Below are 20,000 nucleotides of genomic sequence, written 5' to 3' on the forward strand. Positions count from 1 at the left end.
AATAATAATAATAATGATAATAATAATGATAATAATGATATTAAATAATAATAATAATAATAATAATAATAATAATAACAGATTCAGTCCCAATTGAAACAGGATTTCCTCTCACTGGTTCCTTGACATTTCGATGCTTGGAAATGTGGTCAAATGTAGTGAAATATACACATTCATGTGTATATATGTGTAAATGTATTATCTAATGTCACATATGCTTACGTATCATTAGATTATAGTTTTTGTTTTGTCAGATTTGGGTTAAATTGATGGTCACCTGTCCAAGTATTGAACAGACCCAATAGAGAGTCCTACATTGCAATATATACATTTAATTATTTCTCATTAAATATTGAAGGTTTAAAAGAGAAAAATGTACGTTTGAAAATTATCTTTTTGATAAATTATGGACTGAACTCTCCTCTCTTTGACATGAGAAATATATTCTGAACTAAAAGTTCAACTCTTTGACATGAGAAATATATTCTGAACTAAAAGTTCAACTCTTTGACATGAGAAATACATTCTGAACTAAAATCTCTACTCCTTGACATGAGAAATACATTCTGAACTAAAATCTCAACTCTTTGACATGAGAAATACATTCTGAACTAAAATGTCAACTCGTTGGCATGAGAAATATATTCTGAACTAAACACTCAACTCTTTGACATGAGAAATATATTCTGAACTAAAAGTTCAACTCTTTGACATGAGAAATATATTCTGAACTATAATATCACCTCCTCAAAAGGAGAAATATATTCTGAACTAAACTCTCAACTCGTTGACAGGAGAAATACATTCTGAACTAAAATCTTACCTCTTTGACATGAGAAATACATTCTGAACTAAAATCTCACCTCTTTGACATGAGAAATACATTCTGAAATAAAATCACTACTCTTTGACATGAGAAATACATTCTGAACTAAAATCTGAACTAATTGACATGAGAAATATATTCTGAACTAAAATCTCAACTCTTTGACATGAGAAATACATTCTGAACTAAAATCTCTACTCTTTGACATGAGAAATACATTCTAAACTAAAATTTGAACTCTTTGACATGAGAAATATATTCTGAACTAAAATCTCAACTCTTTGACATGAGAAATATATTCTGAACGAAAATCTCAACTCTTTGACATGAGAAATATATTCTGAACTAAAATCTCTACTCTTTGACATGAGAAATACATTCTGAACTAAAATCTCTACTCTTTGACATGAGAAATACATTCTGAACTAAAATCTACACTCTTTGACACGAGAAATACATTCTGAACTGAAATCTAAACTCTTTGACATGAGAAATACATTCTGAACTAAAATATCAACTCTTTGACTGAAGAAAAATATTCTGAACTAAACTCTCAACTCGTTGACAGGAGAAATATATTCTGAACTAAAATCTCAACTTGTTTACAGGAGAAATATATTCTAAACTAAAATCTCAACTCGTCAAAAGGAGAAATATATTCTGAATTAAAATCTCAACTCATCAAAAGGAGAAATATATTCTGAACTGAAATCTCAACTTTGGGACAAAAGAAATATATTCTGAACTAAAATCTCAACTCATTGACCTAAGAAATATATCCTGAACTAAAAGCTCAACTCATTTAAGGGAGAAATATATTCTGAACTAGAATTTCCACTCATCGACATACAAAATATATTCTGAACTAAAAGCTCAACTCGTCCACTGGAAAAATATATCCTGAAACAAAATATTAACTTGTCGAAAGAAGAAATATATTCTGAACTAAAATATTAACTCACTGAAAGTAGAAATATATTCAGAACTAAAATCTCAACTTGTTGACGAAAGAAATATATTCTGAACTAAAATCTCAACTCATTGACATAAGAAATATATCCTGAAATAAAAGCTCAACTCGTTTACGGGAGAAATATATTCTGAACTAGAATTTCCACTCGTCGACATACGAAATATATTCTGAACTAAAAGCTCAACTCGTCCACTGGGAGAAATATATTCTGAAATAAAATATTAACTTGTCGAAAGAAGAAATATATTCTGAACTAAAATGTTAACTCGCTAAACGAAGAAATATATTCTGAACTAAAATATTAACTTGTCGAAAGAAGAAATATATCCTGAACTAAAATGTTAACTCGCTGAACGAAGAAATATATTCTGAACTAAAATATTAACTTGTCGAAAAAAGAAATATATTCTGAACTAAAATCTCAACTTGTCGACAGTTAAAACATATTTTGAACTTCGACTTTAAATGACAGGAAAACAGAATTTTGTGAATTAAGGAGAGAGAGAGAGAGAGAGAGAGAGAGAGAGAGAGAGAGAGAGAGAGAGAGAGAGAGAGAGAGAGATATGAAGACGTGGACATATCTTTAAAATATATACATCGCAATATACATTAATGTATGGAGTTAATACATTACTGTATAAATTCAAATTTGGTATTTTTAGCAATATAGAAAATATCTTTGATTGAAATCAGAAAATTTCCGTTTTTTTTTTTTTATAATATATTTCATTCATTTTCTTTACTCTTAGAAATTGTATAAATCCAGAGATTAATCCAGAAATTAATCCAAAAAATCTCCATTGAAATATTTAAATCCATAAACAGGGCCATTATCCAATGCTGTATTAGAGGACCTAATCAAAAATTGTTCAAAGTTAAGAATTCTTTTTCCACTAAAATATTCGAAATTCGTTGAAATCCACAAAGAAATCCAGAGATTAATCCACAAATTAATCCATAAAATCTCCAACAATCTCCTTGAATCCTTCAGGCAGGTCTAAGCACCTTAATCCGATAGCATTGCTCCTAGCAATTTCTTGTCATTAAGAATAGCGGTTTGGACGTCAGACGAACTGGACAGAGGCACCAGGTCCCTTGGGAATGTCCTAGCAGAGGGGACAGCCCCTCCCCTCCCCCGGGAAAGTGGGGGTATATGGGGCAGGGCTGGTCCGTCAGGAAGGTCCTAGCAGAGGGGGGAAGTCATCCCTGAGACAGTAGGGGTAGGACAGGGAAATGGGTATATACCCCTACTGGGGTATCCACACAAGCGAAGACTACTTACAGAAGAGTGCTCTGATAAATCAGTTTATTTCATAGCAGTGCCCTAAGGAGGGGCGATCCCCTCGGGAGGGGGACGTCCCTCGGGAGAAGTGGCTGAGAATGCCTCATGTGATTGGTGAGGCAGACAAGGGCGGGGCTAGTGGGCGTGGTCCGCCCGTATATAAGCCTCAGCTTGTGCTGGCCAAGACACGGCACACACATCAGGCTATCGTCATGAAGACTTTGGTGAGCTAAGCATCAGTTCTCAATACATTCTCATACACTTGAGAAGAGTTCTCGTTATTCACTAGTGAAAAAAGGTTCATTCATTAGCTCTCCATTCAGCTATACAATGTTCTCATACATTCGTAGTTTATTTATTGAAATGTGATATCGTTTGTGAAATTTAAATCCCTAAATTTTATTATAATTCTAAAAGTTTCTTGAATGAATTCATAAAATCTTCTCATAATTTTTTATATTCATTATATAAACAGTTATTCAATAGTGAATGCGATTGTGAATGTGACATTTAAGTGAATTATTCATATAAATTTATTTCTATGAATTCATACAATCTTTGAATACATTCAGTTTTTCAATAGTGGAATTTTCTCATAAATTCTCAGATTTTTTCGTAAAAAATACAACTATACAAAGATAGTATTCTTGTATACACTTATTCAATTTTATTATACATTCATATGTTTTCTAATACATCCATACATTCTTTTTATACATTTACACATCGACATATAAGCCAAGTTAAACTTGTGATTGTGATATTCTAAAAGAGATTGTATAGTTATTTATATATGTAATTCATCATCTTCATCATCATCTCCTACACCTATTGACGCAAAGGGCCTCGGTTAGATTTCACCAGTCGTCTCTATCTTGAGCTTTTAATTCAATACTTCTCCATTCATCATCTCCCACTTCATGCTTCATAGTCCTCAGCCATGTAGGGCCCCATAAGGCCTACATATTTGTAATTCACAGGATAACAAATTCTTGCACTCAAAATCTATTACAGAGTCTAAACCCTTACCGTAAATTTTGCAAATGCTTTCCTTTAGTATATAGTCATCATACATTCATATACACTATGCTAAAAAGTATATCATACATTCAATGTCTCTACAAATACATGTTATATAATCTTCAAGTCTTGTACTGTAAATATCAATATGTTATTGGCGATAATCTTGATAATTATATTTATGATTTAATACTTCACGAAAAAAAAGCTTATTGATAATTTATTCAAAATGTTCTGTCATAAATTTATGGCTATTGCCATACTAACTATGTAAAGATATATAATTTCAGTGATAATCTGAGTTAGTATTATTCCAATACAATTTATGTAACTCTGAATGGATTCATGAAATATTAAGGGAGTGAATTTCCATCCGCAGGTGATAGCAGCTTTGGTGGTCGCAGCGGTAGCCACACCGCTACCAGATGACCGCGACTGGGAGGCTAGGTCAGTCCCAGGCAAGGTTCGTGCGGTGCACACTGGGCTCCACCATGGGGCAGTTAGCTACATCGCCGTCCCAACTGTCCACAACGTTGCTGTGCCCGTTCACCACTACCAGACTTCTTACGTCGTAAGCGGAGGACCCGTCCCAACCCCGGAGGTTCAGCAAGCAACGGCCGCTTTCATGGCTGCATGGAACGCAGCCGCTGCTAGAGCCACAAAGATCCAATCGGTCCTCGTTAAGAGCGGTTCTCAAGGTCACTATGTTGTGCAAGTGCCTCAGCAGGTTCAAGCCACACATGAAGTACAGAGAGCAACATCTGAATTCATGGCAGCCTGGAACGAGGCTGCCAGGCGAGCTTCAACAGTCAAACATGCCGTTTACAGCGCGCCCAAACCGGTTCAGGAGACTGCCGATGTCAAGAGAGCAACAGAAGAATTCATGGCAGCTTGGGAAGCTGCAGCCCGTCAGGCATCCACCATCAAGACAGCTGTTTCGTACACAGGAACTCCTCAACAAGTTGATCACACAGATGAGGTCAAAAAGGCAACAGCAGAATTCATGGCTGCATGGGAAAAAGCCGCCGCTCGTGTACCAAAGATTGAGTCGACCATGTATTCTATCTCTGGAACTGTAGCTTCCCCTAGCTATCAGCACACTGCTGGATCTACTCCCCAGTTCACTCCTTCAGTTGAACAAGCCACTGCTGAATTCATGAAGGCCTGGAATGCTGCTGCTGCCGCAGCTGCAGCTGCCCCTGATGTCAACATAATAATGGGAGCTGGCTCTGCACCTTCAGGTTCTCACTCTGTATCCTACCAGTCACCTGCTGCTGTTTCATACACTGCTGTTTCTCTTTCTGATCTCTCCAAGCCTGTTGAACCCACCCCTGAAGTACAGAGAGCTACAGCTGCCTTCATGGCTGCATGGAACAAGGCTGCTGCTCAGGCAACTGCAATCAGGTCAACTCTTACTAGAAGCTCTTCTGCTGGACATTACACCGTCACCGTACCAAAGCAAGTCGAAGCCACTGAAGAGGTAAAGAGGGCTACTGCTGCTTTCATGGCTGCCTGGAATGAAGCTGCTGGACGTGCATCAACTGTCGAACATGCTATCTACAGTGTACCTCAGCCAGTAAGACAAACTGAAGAAGTCCGAAGAGCTACCGCCGAATTCATGTCTGCCTGGGAGGCTGCAGCCCAACAAGCTTCTGCTATGAGACAAGCTATCTCTTACTCTAGAGTTCCCCAGCAAGTTGATCACACTGATGCAGTAAAGAAGGCTACTGAAGAATTCATGGCTGCCTGGGAAGAGGCCGCTGCTCGGGTGCCCAAAATTGAGTCAACCATGTACACACTCTCTGGAACAGTAGCAGCTCCCGTTTCTCACCACACTGTTGGATCTGCACCCCAGTTCACTCCATCTGTAGAACAAGCCACAGCTGAATTCACAAGGATCTGGAATGCTGCTGCCAAGGCTGCTGCCGATGCTCCTGATGTGAACATTATTATGGGAGCTAGCTCTCTCCCTTCTACCTCCCACTCTGTTACTTACCACGCAGCTGCTCCTGTTGTTGCCCACGCTCCTGCCTCTGTCTCATACAATGCTGCTTCTCTTTCTGATCTCTCTAAGCCTGTTGAACCCACCCCTGAAGTACAGAGAGCTACTGCTGCCTTCATGGCTGCATGGAACAAGGCTGCTGCTCAGGTAACTGCAATCAGGTCAACTCTTACTAGGAGCTCTTCTGCTGGACATTACACCGTCACCGTACCAAAGCAAGTCGAAGCCACTGAAGAAGTTAAGAGAGCAACTGCTGCTTTCATGGCTGCCTGGAATGAAGCTGCTGGACGTGCATCAACTGTCGAACATGCTATCTACAGTGTACCTCAGCCAGTAAGACAAACTGAAGAAGTCCGAAGAGCTACCGCCGAATTCATGTCCGCCTGGGAGGCTGCGGCCCAACAAGCTTCTGCTATGAGACAAGCTATCTCTTACTCAGGAGTTCCCCAGCAAGTTGATCACACTGATGCAGTAAAGAAGGCTACTGAAGAATTCATGGCTGCCTGGGAAAAGGCCGCCGCTCGTGTGCCCAAGATTGAGTCAACCATATACACCATTTCTGGAACAGTACCAGCTCCTGGCTCTCACCACACTGTTGGATCTGCTCCCCAGTTCACTCCATCTGTCGAACAAGCCACCGCTGAATTCACAAGAATTTGGAATGCTGCTGCCAAGGCTGCTGCCGATGCTCCTGATGTGAACATTATTATGGGAGCTAGCTCTCTCCCTTCTACCTCCCACTCTGTTACTTACCACGCAGCTGCTCCTGTTGTTGCCCACGCTCCTGCCTCTGTCTCATACACTGCTGCTTCTCTTTCTGATCTCTCTAAGCCTGTTGAACCCACCCCTGAAGTACAGAGAGCTACAGCTACCTTCATGGCTGCCTGGAACAAGGCTGCTGCTCAGGCAACTGCAATCAGGTCAACTCTTACTAGGAGCTCTTCTGCTGGACATTACACCGTCACCGTACCAAAGCAAGTCGAAGCCACTGAAGAAGTTAAGAGAGCAACTGCTGCTTTCATGGCTGCCTGGAATGAAGCTGCTGGACGTGCATCAACTGTCGAACATGCTATCTACAGTGTACCTCAGCCAGTAAGACAAACTGAAGAAGTCCGAAGAGCTACCGCCGAATTCATGTCCGCCTGGGAGGCTGCGGCCCAACAAGCTTCTGCTATGAGACAAGCTATCTCTTACTCAGGAGTTCCCCAGCAAGTTGATCACACCGATGCAGTAAAAAAGGCTACTGAAGAATTCATGGCTGCCTGGGAAGAGGCTGCCGCTCGGGTGCCCAAAATTGAGTCAACCATGTACACACTCTCTGGAACAGTAGCAGCTCCCGGCTCTCACCACACTGTTGGATCTGCACCTCAGTTCACTCCATCTGTAGAACAAGCCACAGCTGAATTCACAAGGATCTGGAATGCTGCAGCCAAGGCTGCTGCCGATGCTCCTGATGTGAACATCATTATGGGAGCTAGCTCTCTCCCTTTTACATCCCACTCTGTTACTTACCACGCAGCTGCTCCTGTTGTCGCCCACGCTCCTGCCTCTGTCTCATACACTGCTGCTTCTCTTTCTGATCTCTCTAAGCCTGTTGAACCCACCCCTGAAGTACAGAGAGCTACTGCTGCCTTCATGGCTGCATGGAACAAGGCTGCTGCTCAGGCAACTGCAATCAGGTCAACTCTTACTAGGAGCTCTTCTGCTGGACATTACACCGTCACCGTACCAAAGCAAGTCGAAACCACTGAAGAAGTTAAGAGAGCAACTGCTGCTTTCATGGCTGCCTGGAATGAAGCTGCTGGACGTGCATCAACTGTCGAACATGCTATCTACAGTGTACCTCAGCCAGTAAGACAAACTGAAGAAGTCCGAAGAGCTACCGCCGAATTCATGTCCGCCTGGGAGGCTGCCGCCCAACAAGCTTCTGCTATGAGACAAGCTATCTCTTACTCAGGAGTTCCCCAGCAAGTTGATCACACTGATGCAGTAAAGAAGGCTACTGAAGAATTCATGGCTGCCTGGGAAAAGGCCGCCACTCGTGTGCCCAAGATTGAGTCAACCATATACACCATTTCTGGAACAGTACCAGCTCCTGGCGCTCACCACACTCTTGGATCTGCTCCACAGTTCACACCATCTGTTCAACAAGCCACCGCTGAATTTACAAGGGCTTGGAATGCTGCCGCTGCTGCTGCAGCAGCTACTCCTGATACCAACATTATCATGGGCAGCTCCCGTACCTCATCTCACCACGCAACACCTCAAGCTACATACTCTACAGGCTCAGCTCACACCTATAGTTCATCAGTACACGTCGGTGCTCCTCAGCCAGTTCAGCAAACTCCAGAAGTACAAAAAGCCACAGCTGCTTTTATGGCTGCTTGGAATGCAGCTGCTGAAAGGGCAAACAAAATTCAGACAAAATTGTACAAAGCTTCTGGCTCAGTACACCAAGCTCACATTCCCCAACAAGTTTCAGACACAGATGCTGTAAGGAAAGCAACTGAAGAATTCATGGCAGCATGGAATGCTGCAGCTCGTCGTGGAGTAGTCGTGGAACAAGCCATTTCAACTCTTCCTCATCAGGTTCAACAAACTGCCGAGGTCAAACAAGCCACTGCTCAGTTCATGTCTGCATGGCATGCTGCAGCCCAACAAGCCTCTGCTATCCACAATGTTCTCCCTTCTGCCAGTGCCTACGCATCCCATCAACCTGTAACTGCTACTGCAGAAGTCAGGAAAGCCACAGATGACTTCATGGCTGCCTGGAATAAGGCTGCAGCCACAGTTCCAAAGATTGAATCCACCATGTATTCCCTTTCTGGTACTGGTGCCATCAGTGCAGTTTCAGCTCCAGTACCTGTGCTCGACACCCCTGAGGTAACAGCAGCCAGGGAGGCCTTCATGAACACCTTCCGCCAGGTTGAGGCTGCTGCTCTCCGTACCTCCGTCAGGAGAGGACTTCTACCAGCACCCACAGTTCTAGCTGCTGCACCTGTACATACGGTAGTGTACAGTGCTGCCGCGCCTGCTCAAGGGTACACTTTCGACGGCCGCTTGTTCGCACCCGTTGCTGGTCTTCCGCAATACGTAAAACCTTGCACATGTTAGTGACCTTTTCTAGATCAGATTAAGATGTCTTGGTGAATCTGTCTATACTTTAAGATATAAAATTTTATGTAAATACGATAAACAAAGAGCAAGAATTGAATTTTCCAAATGCCTTTTTCTCATCACCTAATCTATATAAACCAATGAGCTGTATAACTTTTCAATTGAATACTGTTTTGGAGTATTCAAAACAATGGGGCCGTATTCATTGAGGAAAGTTTTTTCAAAAAGCCTTATTAAAATTTCAAGATTTGAGCATTCAAATTTACTAATTTCAGATGGATGACTGAAGTTATCTTAATAGTTTTAAGCAAGAAGTGGAAAGTCAGAATGAATAAGGTTGATATTAAAATAGACTTATCTAAATAACATATATACTCTAGAAACCATTGGAAGATATTTGTAAATTCTGTTATAGAGAATTAAGTTTTCTCCTTAATCATTACATATGGTTCAAACTAAATCCATCAGTTATTAGATATGATGAAAACTATTCTTACATTGAGCATAAAAGTATATAGTACCTTTCAGATTTTATTGAGTGGAAGAATTCCATTTTGGGCCCAATTAAATACAGATAATACTTAACCTAACCTAACCTAACCTACAGTACCTTCACTTAAGTTAAGCATATATGCAAAAAATATTTACCAAAGATAAGGAGGTGTATGTTGTATTTATGAAACTGGAGAAAGCTTATGATAGAGTTGATAGGGAGGAGATGCAGAGTGTGATGAGGTTATAGGGAATTGAAGGAAGGTTGTTGTAATCAGTAAAGAGTTTATACATAGACAGTATAACGTGTATTAGAATAAGAAAAGAAGTGAATGATTGGTTTCCAGTGAGAGTGGGACTGAGACATGGATGTGTGGCACTGCCATGGTTGTTCAATTTGTTTGTTGATGGAGTGGTAAAAGAGGGGAATGTTCAAGTGCTTGGTCAAGGATTGAAGCTGATAGATGAGAGTTCATGAGTGGGATGTGAGTAAGTTGTTGTTTGTGGATGATGCGGTATTGGTTGCAGACTAAGAGGAGAAGCTGGGCTGAATAGTGACAGTTTGGGAAGGTAAGTGAGAGAAAGAGGTTGAGAGTTAATGTGGGTAAGAGTAAGGTTATGAAAGTCCTGAGAAAAGAGGGTGGTGCTAGATTGAATGTCTTGTTGAATGGAGAGTTACTTGAGGATGTAGATCAGTTCAAGTACTTGGGATCTGTTGTTGCTGCAAATGGTCGGGAAGAAGCCGATGTACGTCAAAGATGGATGAAGGATATAAAGTGTTAGGGGCATTGAAGGGATTGGTGAAGAATAGATGGTAAAGAATGAATGTAAAGAAAGTTATGTGTGATAAAGTTATTGTACCAACTGTGATGTATAAATTGGAGTTGTAGGAAATGAAAGTGTCGGAGAGGCAGAAATTGAATGTGTTCGAGATGAAGTGTCTCAGGACTATGGCTGATATATCTCCATTGAATAGGGTTAGGAACGAAGAAGAGAGGTGAGAAGGGCAATCCTTGGCACAATTCTTCGCGGTTACCCCGAATCTGTTGTGGTAGTAGCAAAACTGCAGCGGATGGGAGGTAGTAAATGGCTGTAGAAGTTGTTGGTTGGGGCGCGAGCGAGTGGTGGGTGGTGGGTGGCTTTGTTACCGCTTCAGCACGTCACGGGGTAGGTGTGCATGTCCTACGGCATTCACGTTAGCTTTGGTTGACGTTGAATAGGCGTCCTCTTCGTCAGGAGTGTAAGCGTTGATGGAGGTTTTGAAGTGGCTGTCCATAAGGGCGTCGGCTTTGGTCATCAAGTCCTTTATGGGTAAACTATCGACATCGGGTATAGCAGCGCGTACAGGTTCAGGTAAACAGCGTATCCAAAGGTCACGAAATAGGTTCACCTCATGAGTAGAGCCGTCTGCGGCAGGTTGCAGGCGAACGATACTGGTTATTTCCCTGAGGGCAAGCGAAGCCCTTTGGTCCCCCAACGGTTGTTGCGAGAGCTGAAAAAGCTTTACTACACGGGCGGCTGGCTACGGCGAGTACTGCTGCAGAAGGTATGTTTTGAGGGCGTCATACGCTATTGGGGTGTCTCCTTGTTCACAAAGCCAGTTGGATATTTCCGGGAAGGTGTCCTCGGGTATCGCCGCGAGAACATAATCTGCTTTGGTGGTTAAGCGAGTCACGCCCTTGGTGCGAAACTGGACTTCTACGAGCTGAAACCAAGCAAACGCCTCTCCGCTGGCGAATGATGAAGGTTTCAATGGGGCAGCCGCAGCACCAGCTTCCGTAGAGTCTGCCATAGTATCAACAACGGAGGGCGAGGGGGGGTGGAAAGCAGGAGGAGCGAGTCGACTTCCAGGGTCACCAATGTGACGAGCCGAGAGAAGGTTGTGACTCAAAGACAGGATGAAAGCAACTGAGTAACTTTATTACAGAACACTTCTTTATATACAAAAACTCAATGCAACAGGAAATTTCCTGTTCAACCGACACCGCACTGGTTAACAGTTAACGGTGAGAAAAACAGACACATTTTTTCAGGTTCAATGCAACAGGAAATTTCCTGTTCAACCGACACTGCATCGGTTAACAGTTAACGGTGAGAAAAACATACATGTTATTTCAGGTTCTTTTTAGTGCGAGGGGAGAGCGAAGATGCAAGCATAATATATACACAAAGTGAAATGTCGTTACTATGTACGATCGTGGGACACACGGTTCGTACACCCTATATATTTCAATACATTAACGTCTGGATTCTCTGATCGACCTCGGGATCAGAGCCCCTAGGTGGAACCACTCAAAGACAATAGCTTCTGGCCAACCAGGGAATCGAACCCTGGTCTAGGAAGCACGTAATGACAGTGACATAGCACTTAGCCACGTGCTATGTCACTTTCATTATAAGTTTCCTGGACCAGGGTTCGACTCCTGGCCAGTCAGAAGCTATAGTCTCTGAGTGGTTCCACCTAGGGGCTCTGATCCCGAGGTCGATCAGAGAATCCAGACATTAATGTATTAAAATATATGTCTTATTTGAATATGAAAAACATGTCTGAATGTGCAAAATTTATCATATATATATCCATATATATATATATATATATATATATATATATATATATATCACCATCATTTTCATCAGCCATTGCTAGTCCACTGCAGGACAAAGGCCTCATACATGTCCTTCCACTTGTGTCTGTTTATGGTCTTTCTATACCTGTCCATACCCGCAAACTTTCTTAGCACGTCAATCCATCATCTTCTCTTCCTTTCCCTGCTTCTTTTGCAATCTCTAGGGACCCACTCTGTTATTCTTAATATCCATCTATTATATTTCATTCTCACTACATGTCCTGTCCATTTCCTTTTTCTTACAATTGTTAGAATATCCTCTACTTTAGTTTGCTCACTTAGTATCCATGTTGCTTTTTCCCTGTCTCTTAAGTGTTATTCCCATTATTATTCTTTCCTTAGCTCATAGATAGACATTACGAATAACATAATGGGTCCCAACAGACTGCAAAAGAAGCAGGGAAAGTAAGGGAAGACGATGGATTGACGAACTAAGAAAATTTGCTGTTATAGACTGGCGTAAAGAGATCATAAACAAATGGGAGAGGAAAGACATGTATGAGACCTTTGTCCTGCAGGGGACTGGCAACAGCTGCTGCTGCTGATATATATATATATATATATATATATATATATATATATATATATATATATATATATATATATATATATATATATATGTATATATATATGTGTGTGTGTGTCTGTGTGTGTAATAAGGCCTATATTAGCATAGTGTGTGTATGCCTGTGTATTTACTTAATACAAGTAATTACTAAGAGAGAGAGAGAGAGAGAGAGAGAGAGAGAGAGAGAGAGAGAAAGTCTCTCTGGGTGGACTGCTTAGGGGTAGGACAAAAGAGAGAGAGAGAGAGAGAGAGAGAGAGAGAGAGAGAGAGAGAGAGACCCAGTAATTAGAATAGTAAAAAAAAAACTCGCTGAACTCTGCAAAGATTTTTTACCACAATAAAAGATATGATTTATGATCACGATCCAACAAAGATGATATAAAAACCGAAACAAGATTATTGAATAGACCAGTATTTACTTAGAATAACGGCAGTTTTCGTAAACCTGTATTTGTTTCAGAAATGTCAAAATCAGCCGTCGACGCCTAAATGGATTTGCAGATTTTTTGATTCGCGTTTTAACGGTGCGAGATGTAGACGCGAATAATTGCCCCAGTGAAATAACAGCTCAAGATCTGCAAAGGGCCTCGGTTAGATTTCGCCAGTCGTCTCTATCTTGAGCTTTTAATTCAACACTTCTCCATTCATCATCTCCCACGTCACGCTTTTTAGTCCTCAGCCATGTAGGCTTGGGTCTTTCAACTTTTCTAGTGCCTTGTGGAGCCCAGTTGAAAGTTTGGTGAACTAATCTCTCTTGGGGAGTGCGAAGAACATGTTCAAACCATCTCCATCTACCCCTCATCATGATCTCATCCACATAAGGTACTTGGGTGATTATTATTATTATTATTATTATTATTATTTTCCAACCCTAGTTGGAAAAGCAGGATGCTATAATAGAACCTTATATTGAACCTTGTATGAATAGAACCTTATGATAGAACCTTATATAGAACCTCATAAAGAACCTTATAATAGAACCACATGTAGAACCTTGAGATAGAACCTCATAAAGAACCTTATGATAGAAACTTATAATAGAACCTCAGGATAGAACCTCATAAAGAACCTTATGATAGAACATTATTTTGAACCTTATAATAGAACCTCATAAAGAACCTTATGATAGAACCTCATAAAGAACCTTACATTGAACCTCACATCTCAAATATGAATCAACCACATACATTGAGTTCTGAATCCCAATCTCAAAAGAGGAATTTCTTGGCTTTAATCAAAAACTGACCTGAATATCTGAACACCTTTCGGATGGACCTCTGTGAAAAATACCATTGAATTAAACAAAGTTAAATTATAATGTGTTTTGAAACTGATTAAAACTGAATAAACAGTTTATTTTTCTCTCTCATGCGTATACATGTATACTGTTTATATACATACACATACACACAATATATATATATATATATATATATATATATATATATATATATATATATATATATATATATGTGTGTGTGTGTGTTTGTCTGTGTGTATATGTATGTATGTGTGTGTGATTATACATGGTGGATGGAAGGATATACAGTTCTTTGGCTAGAGAGAGAGAGAGAGAGAGAGAGAGAGAGAGAGAGAGAGAGAGAGAGAGAGAGAGAGAGAGAATGCCTTTATACTGATATAGTCCACCGAAAAATAACAATTTCTGGCTGGAATGAGAGAGAGAGAGAGAGAGAGAGAGAGAGAGAGAGAGAGAGAGAGAGAGAGAGAGAGAGAGAGAGAGAGAGAATAACGGTTCTGTCGGATCCCATGACGTCACACGAAATGGACGTCCTTTGGGAAGGTCCTGGCGGAGGGGGACAGCTTCCCACCCCCAGGGAAACAGGGGCATACAGGACCTAGAGAACACTGCTCTGAAAAATCAGTTTTTTCATGTCAGTGCCCTCAGGAGGGGCGTCCCCCTCGGGAAGGGGATGTCCCTCGGGAGAAGTAGGTGAGAAGGCCTCATGTGATTGGTGAGGCAGACAAGGGCGGGGCTAGTGGGCGTGGTCCGCCCGTATATAAGCCTCAGCTTGTGCTGGCCAAGACACGGCACACACATCAGGCTATCGTCATGAAGACTTTGGTGAGCTAAGCATCAGTTCTCAATACATTCTCATACACTTGAGAAGAGGTTTCGTTATTCACTAGTGAAAAAAGGTTCATTCATTAGCTCTTCATTCAGCTATACAATGTTCTCATACATTCGTAGTTTATTTATTGAAATGTGACATCGTTTGTGAAATTTAAATCCATAAATTTTATTATATATCTAAAAGTTTCTTGGATAGATTCATAAAACCTTCTCATACATTTTTTATGTTCATTACAAAAAGTTATTCACTAGTGAATGTGACATTGGAGTGAATTATTCATCGAAATTTATTTATATAAATTCATACAATCTTCAAATACATTCACTTTTTCAATGGTGGAATTTTCTCATAAATTCTCAAATCTTTTCCAAAAATACAACTTTCCCAAAATAGAATAATTGTGATATTGTAGTTGTGTATACACTTATTAGATCTTATCATACATTCATATGTTTTCTAATACATCCATACATTCTTTTCATACATTTACACATTAACGCAAAGGGCCTCGGTTAGATTTCGCCAGTCGTCTTTTAAATCAATACTTCTCCATTCAACATCTCCCATTTCACGCTTCATAATCCTCAGCCATATAGGGCCACACAAGGCCTGAATATTTGTAATTCATGAAGTCAGTTTCTTGCACTCAAAATCTTTTGCTTAGACTAAACCCTTATCATACATTTTGCAAATGCTTTCTTTTTAGTATACACTATATTCATCATACATATATATACACTGTGCTAAAAAGTATATCATACATTACATGTCTCTACAAATATATGGTATAAAATTTTCTAGTCTTATAATGTAAATATCAAAATGTTATTGGCGATAATCTTGATAAATGTATTTATGATTTAATACTTGAAGAAGAAAAAGTTTAATAATAATTTATTCAAAATACTCTGTCAAACAGTTAAGGCTATTTCCATACTATGTCATACAAATATGCAAAGATATATAATTTCAGTGGTAATCTGAGTTAGTATTATTCCAATACAATTTATGTAACTCTGAATGGATTCATAAAATATTATGGGAGTGAATTTCCATCCGCAGGTGATAGCAGCTTTGGTGGTCGCAGTGGTAGCCACACCGCTACCAGATGACCGCGACTGGGAGGCTAGGTCAGTCCCAGGCAAGGTTCGTGCGGTGCACACTGGGCTCCACCATGGGGCAGTTAGCTACATCACCGTCCCAACTGTCCACAACGTTGCTGTGCCCGTTCACCACTACCAGACGTCTTACCTCGTAAGCGGAAGACCCGTCCCAACCCCAGAGGTTCAGCAAGCAACGGCCGCTTTCATGGCTGCATGGAACGCAGCCGCTGCTAGAGCCACAAAGATCCAATCGGCCCTCGTGAAGAGCGGTTCTCAAGGTCACTATGTTGTGCAAGTGCCTCAGCAGGTTCAGGCCACACATGAAGTACAGAGGGCTACATCTGAATTCATGGCAGCCTGGAACGAGGCTGCCAGGCGAGCTTCGACAGTCAAACATGCCGTTTACAGCGCGCCCCAACCGGTTCAGGAGACTGCCGATGTCAAGAGAGCAACAGAAGAATTCATGGCAGCTTGGGAAGCTGCAGCCCATCAGGCATCCAGCATCAAGACAGCTGTTTCTTACACAGGAACTCCCCAACAAGTTGATCACACAGATGAGGTCAAGAAAGCAACAGCAGAATTCATGGCTGCATGGGAAAAAGCCGCCGCTCGTGTACCAAAGATTGAGTCGACCATGTATTTTATCTCTGGAACTGTAGCTTCCCCTAGCTATCAGCACACTGCTGGATCTACTCCCCAGTTCACTCCTTCAGTTGAACAAGCCACTGCTGAATTCATGAAGGCCTGGAATGCTGCTGCTGCCGCAGCTGCAGCTGCCCCTGATGTCAACATAATAATGGGAGCTGGCTCTGCACCTTCAGGTTCTCACTCTGTATCCTACCAGTCACCTGCTGCTGTCTCATACACTGCTGCTTCTCTTTCTGATCTCTCCAAGCCTGTTGAACCCACCCCTGAAGTACAGAGAGCTACAGCTGCCTTCATGGCTGCATGGAACAAGGCTGCTGCTCAGGCAACTGCAATCAGGTCAACTCTTACTAGGAGCTCTTCTGCTGGACATTACACCGTCGCCGTACCAAAGCAAGTCGAAGCCACTGAAGAAGTTAAGAGAGCAACTGCTGCTTTCATGGCTGCCTGGAATGAAGCTGCTGGACGTGCATCAACTGTCGAACATGCTATCTACAGCGTACCCCAGCCAGTAAGACAAACTGAAGAAGTCCGAAGAGCTACCGCCGAATTCATGTCCGCCTGGGAGGCTGCGGCCCAACAAGCTTCTGCTATGAGACAAGCTATCTCTTCCTCAGGAGTTCCCCAGCAAGTTGATCACACTGATGCAGTAAAGAAGGCTACTGAAGAATTCATGGCTGCCTGGAATGAAGCTGCTGAACGTGCATCTACTGTCGAACATGCTATCTACAGCGTACCTCAGCCAGTAAGAGAAACTAAAAAAGTCCGAAGAGCTATCCTCGAATTCATGTCCGCCTGGGAGGCTGCAGCCCATCAAGCTTCTGCTATGAGTCAAGCTATCTCTTACTCTAGAGATCCCCACAAAGTTGATCCCACTGGTGCAGTAAAGAAGGGTACTGGAGAATTCATGGCTGCCTGGAATGAAGCTGCTGAACGTGCATCTCCTGTCAAACATGCTATCTACAGCGTACTTCAGCCAGTAAGACAAACTGAAGAAGTCCGACGAGCTACCGCCGAATTCATGTCCGCATGGGAGGCTGCCGCCCAACAAGCTTCTGCTATGAGACAAGCTATCTCTTACTCAGGAGTTCCCAAGCAAGTTGATCACACTGATGCAGTAAAGAAAGCTACTGAAGAATTCATGGCTGCCTGGGAAGAGGCCGCTGCTCGGGTGCCCAAAATTGAGTCAACCATGTACACACTCTCTGGAACAGTAGCAGCTCCCGGCTCTCACCACACTGTTGGATCTGCTCCACAGTTCACTCCATCTGTCGAACAAGCCACCGCTGAATTCACAAGAATTTGGAATGCTGCTGCCAAGGCTGCTGCCGATGCTCCTGATGTGAACATTATTATGGGAGCTAGCTCTCTCCCTTCTACCTCCCACTCTGTTACTTACCACGCAGCTGCCCCTGTTGTCGCCCACGCTCCTGCCTCTGTCTCATACACTGCTGCTTCTCTTTCTGATCTCTCTAACCCTGCTGAACCCACCCCTGAAGTACAGAGAGCTACTGCTGCCTTCATGGCTGCATGGAACAAGGCTGCTGCTCAGGCAACTGCAATCAGGTCAACTCTTACCAGGAGCTCTTCTGCTGGACATTACACCGTCACCGTACCAAAGCAAGTCGAAGCCACTGAAGAAGTTAAGAGAGCAACTGCTGCTTTCATGGCTGCCTGGAATGAAGCTGCTGGACGTGCATCAACTGTCGAACATGCTATCTACAGCGTACCTCAGCCAGTAAGAGAAACTGAAGAAGTCCGAAGAGCTACCGCCGAATTCATGTCTGCCTGGGAGGCAGCTGCCCAACAAGCTTCTGCTATGAGACGAGCTATCTCTTACTCAGGAGTTCCCCAGCAAGTTGATCACACTGATGCAGTAAAGAAGGCTACTGAAGAATTCATGGCTGCCTGGGAAGAGGCTGCCGCTCGTGTGCCCAAGATTGAGTCAACCATATACACCATTTCTGGAACAGTACCAGCTCCTGGCGCTCACCACACTCTTGGATCTGCTCCACAGTTCACACCATCTGTTCAACAAGCCACCGCTGAATTTACATGGGCTTGGAATGCTGCCGCTGCTGCTGCAGCAGCTGCTCCTGATACCAACATTATCATGGGTAGCTCCCGTACCTCATCTCACCACGCAACACCTCAAGCTACATACTCTACAGGTTCAGCTCACACCTATAGTTCATCAGTACACGTCGGTGCTCCTCAGCCAGTTCAGCCAACTCCAGAAGTACAAAGAGCAACAGCTGCTTTTATGGCTGCTTGGAATGCAGCTGCTGAAAGGGCAAACAAAATTCAGACAAAATTGTACAAAGCTTCTGGCTCAGCACACCAAGCTCACATTCCCCAACAAGTTTCAGACACAGATGCTGTAAGGAAAGCAACTGAAGAATTCATGGCAGCATGGAATGCTGCAGCTCGTCGTGGAGTAGTCGTGGAACAAGCCATTTCAACTCTTCCTCAACAGGTTCAAGAAACTGCCGACGTCAAACAAGCCACTGCTCAGTTCATGTCTGCATGGCATGCTGCAGCCCAACAGGCCTCTGCTATCCACAATGTTCTCCCTTCTGCCAGTGCCTACGCATCCCATCAACCTGTAACTGCTACTGCAGAGGTCAGGAAAGCCACTGACGAATTCATGGCTGCCTGGAATAAGGCTGCAGCCACAGTTCCAAAGATTGAATCCACCATGTATTCCCTTTCTGGTACTGGTGCCATCAGTGGAGTTTCAGCTCCAGTACCTGTGCTCGACACCCCTGAGGTAACAGCAGCCAGGGAGGCCTTCATGAACACCTTCCGCCAGGTTGAGGCTGCTGCTCTCCGTACCTCCGTCAGGAGAGGACTTCTACCAGCACCCACAGTTCTAGCTGCCGCACCTGTACATACGGTAGTGTACAGTGCTGCCGCGCCTGCTCAAGGGTACACTTTCGACGGCCGCTTGTTCGCACCCGTTGCTGGTCTTCCGCAATACGTACAACCTTGCACATGTTAGTGACCTTTTCTAGATCAGATTAACATGTCTTGGTGAATCTGTCTATACTTTAAGATATAAAATTTTATGTAAATACGATAAACAAAGAGCAAGAATTGAATTTTCCAAAAGCCTTTTTCTCATCACCTAATCTATATAAACCAATGATCTGTTTAATTATTCAAGTGAATACTGTTTTGCAGTATTCAAAACAATGGGGCCTTATTCATTGAGGAAAGTTTTTTCAAAAAGCCTTCTGAAAAGTTTCAAGA

At 42.4% G+C, this 20,000-nt stretch overlaps 2 protein-coding genes across 2 annotated transcripts; both read left to right on the top strand.

The window, feature by feature from the left end:
• The first annotated feature begins 3,263 nt into the window (after positions 1 to 3,263).
• Positions 3,264 to 9,325, top strand: LOC137627093 (pneumococcal serine-rich repeat protein-like). Its single transcript, XM_068358103.1, has 2 exons — positions 3,264 to 3,305; positions 4,481 to 9,325. Exons 1-2 carry the CDS (start codon positions 3,294 to 3,296, stop codon positions 9,215 to 9,217), a joined length of 4,749 nt encoding a protein of 1,582 aa, XP_068214204.1. The 5' UTR covers positions 3,264 to 3,293; the 3' UTR covers positions 9,218 to 9,325.
• Positions 9,326 to 16,266: 6,941 nt separating this feature from the next.
• LOC137626724 (pneumococcal serine-rich repeat protein-like) lies at positions 16,267 to 19,796 on the top strand (the record flags this gene model as incomplete). Its single annotated transcript, XM_068357734.1, has 1 exon — positions 16,267 to 19,796. A coding segment is annotated over one exon (3,483 nt), but the record flags the coding sequence as incomplete, so codon positions are not given.
• Between the last annotated feature and the right edge of the window lie 204 nt (positions 19,797 to 20,000).

This window comes from Palaemon carinicauda, chromosome 34, assembly GCF_036898095.1.
Source record: "Palaemon carinicauda isolate YSFRI2023 chromosome 34, ASM3689809v2, whole genome shotgun sequence".
Classification (NCBI taxonomy): Eukaryota; Metazoa; Arthropoda; class Malacostraca; order Decapoda; family Palaemonidae; genus Palaemon; species Palaemon carinicauda.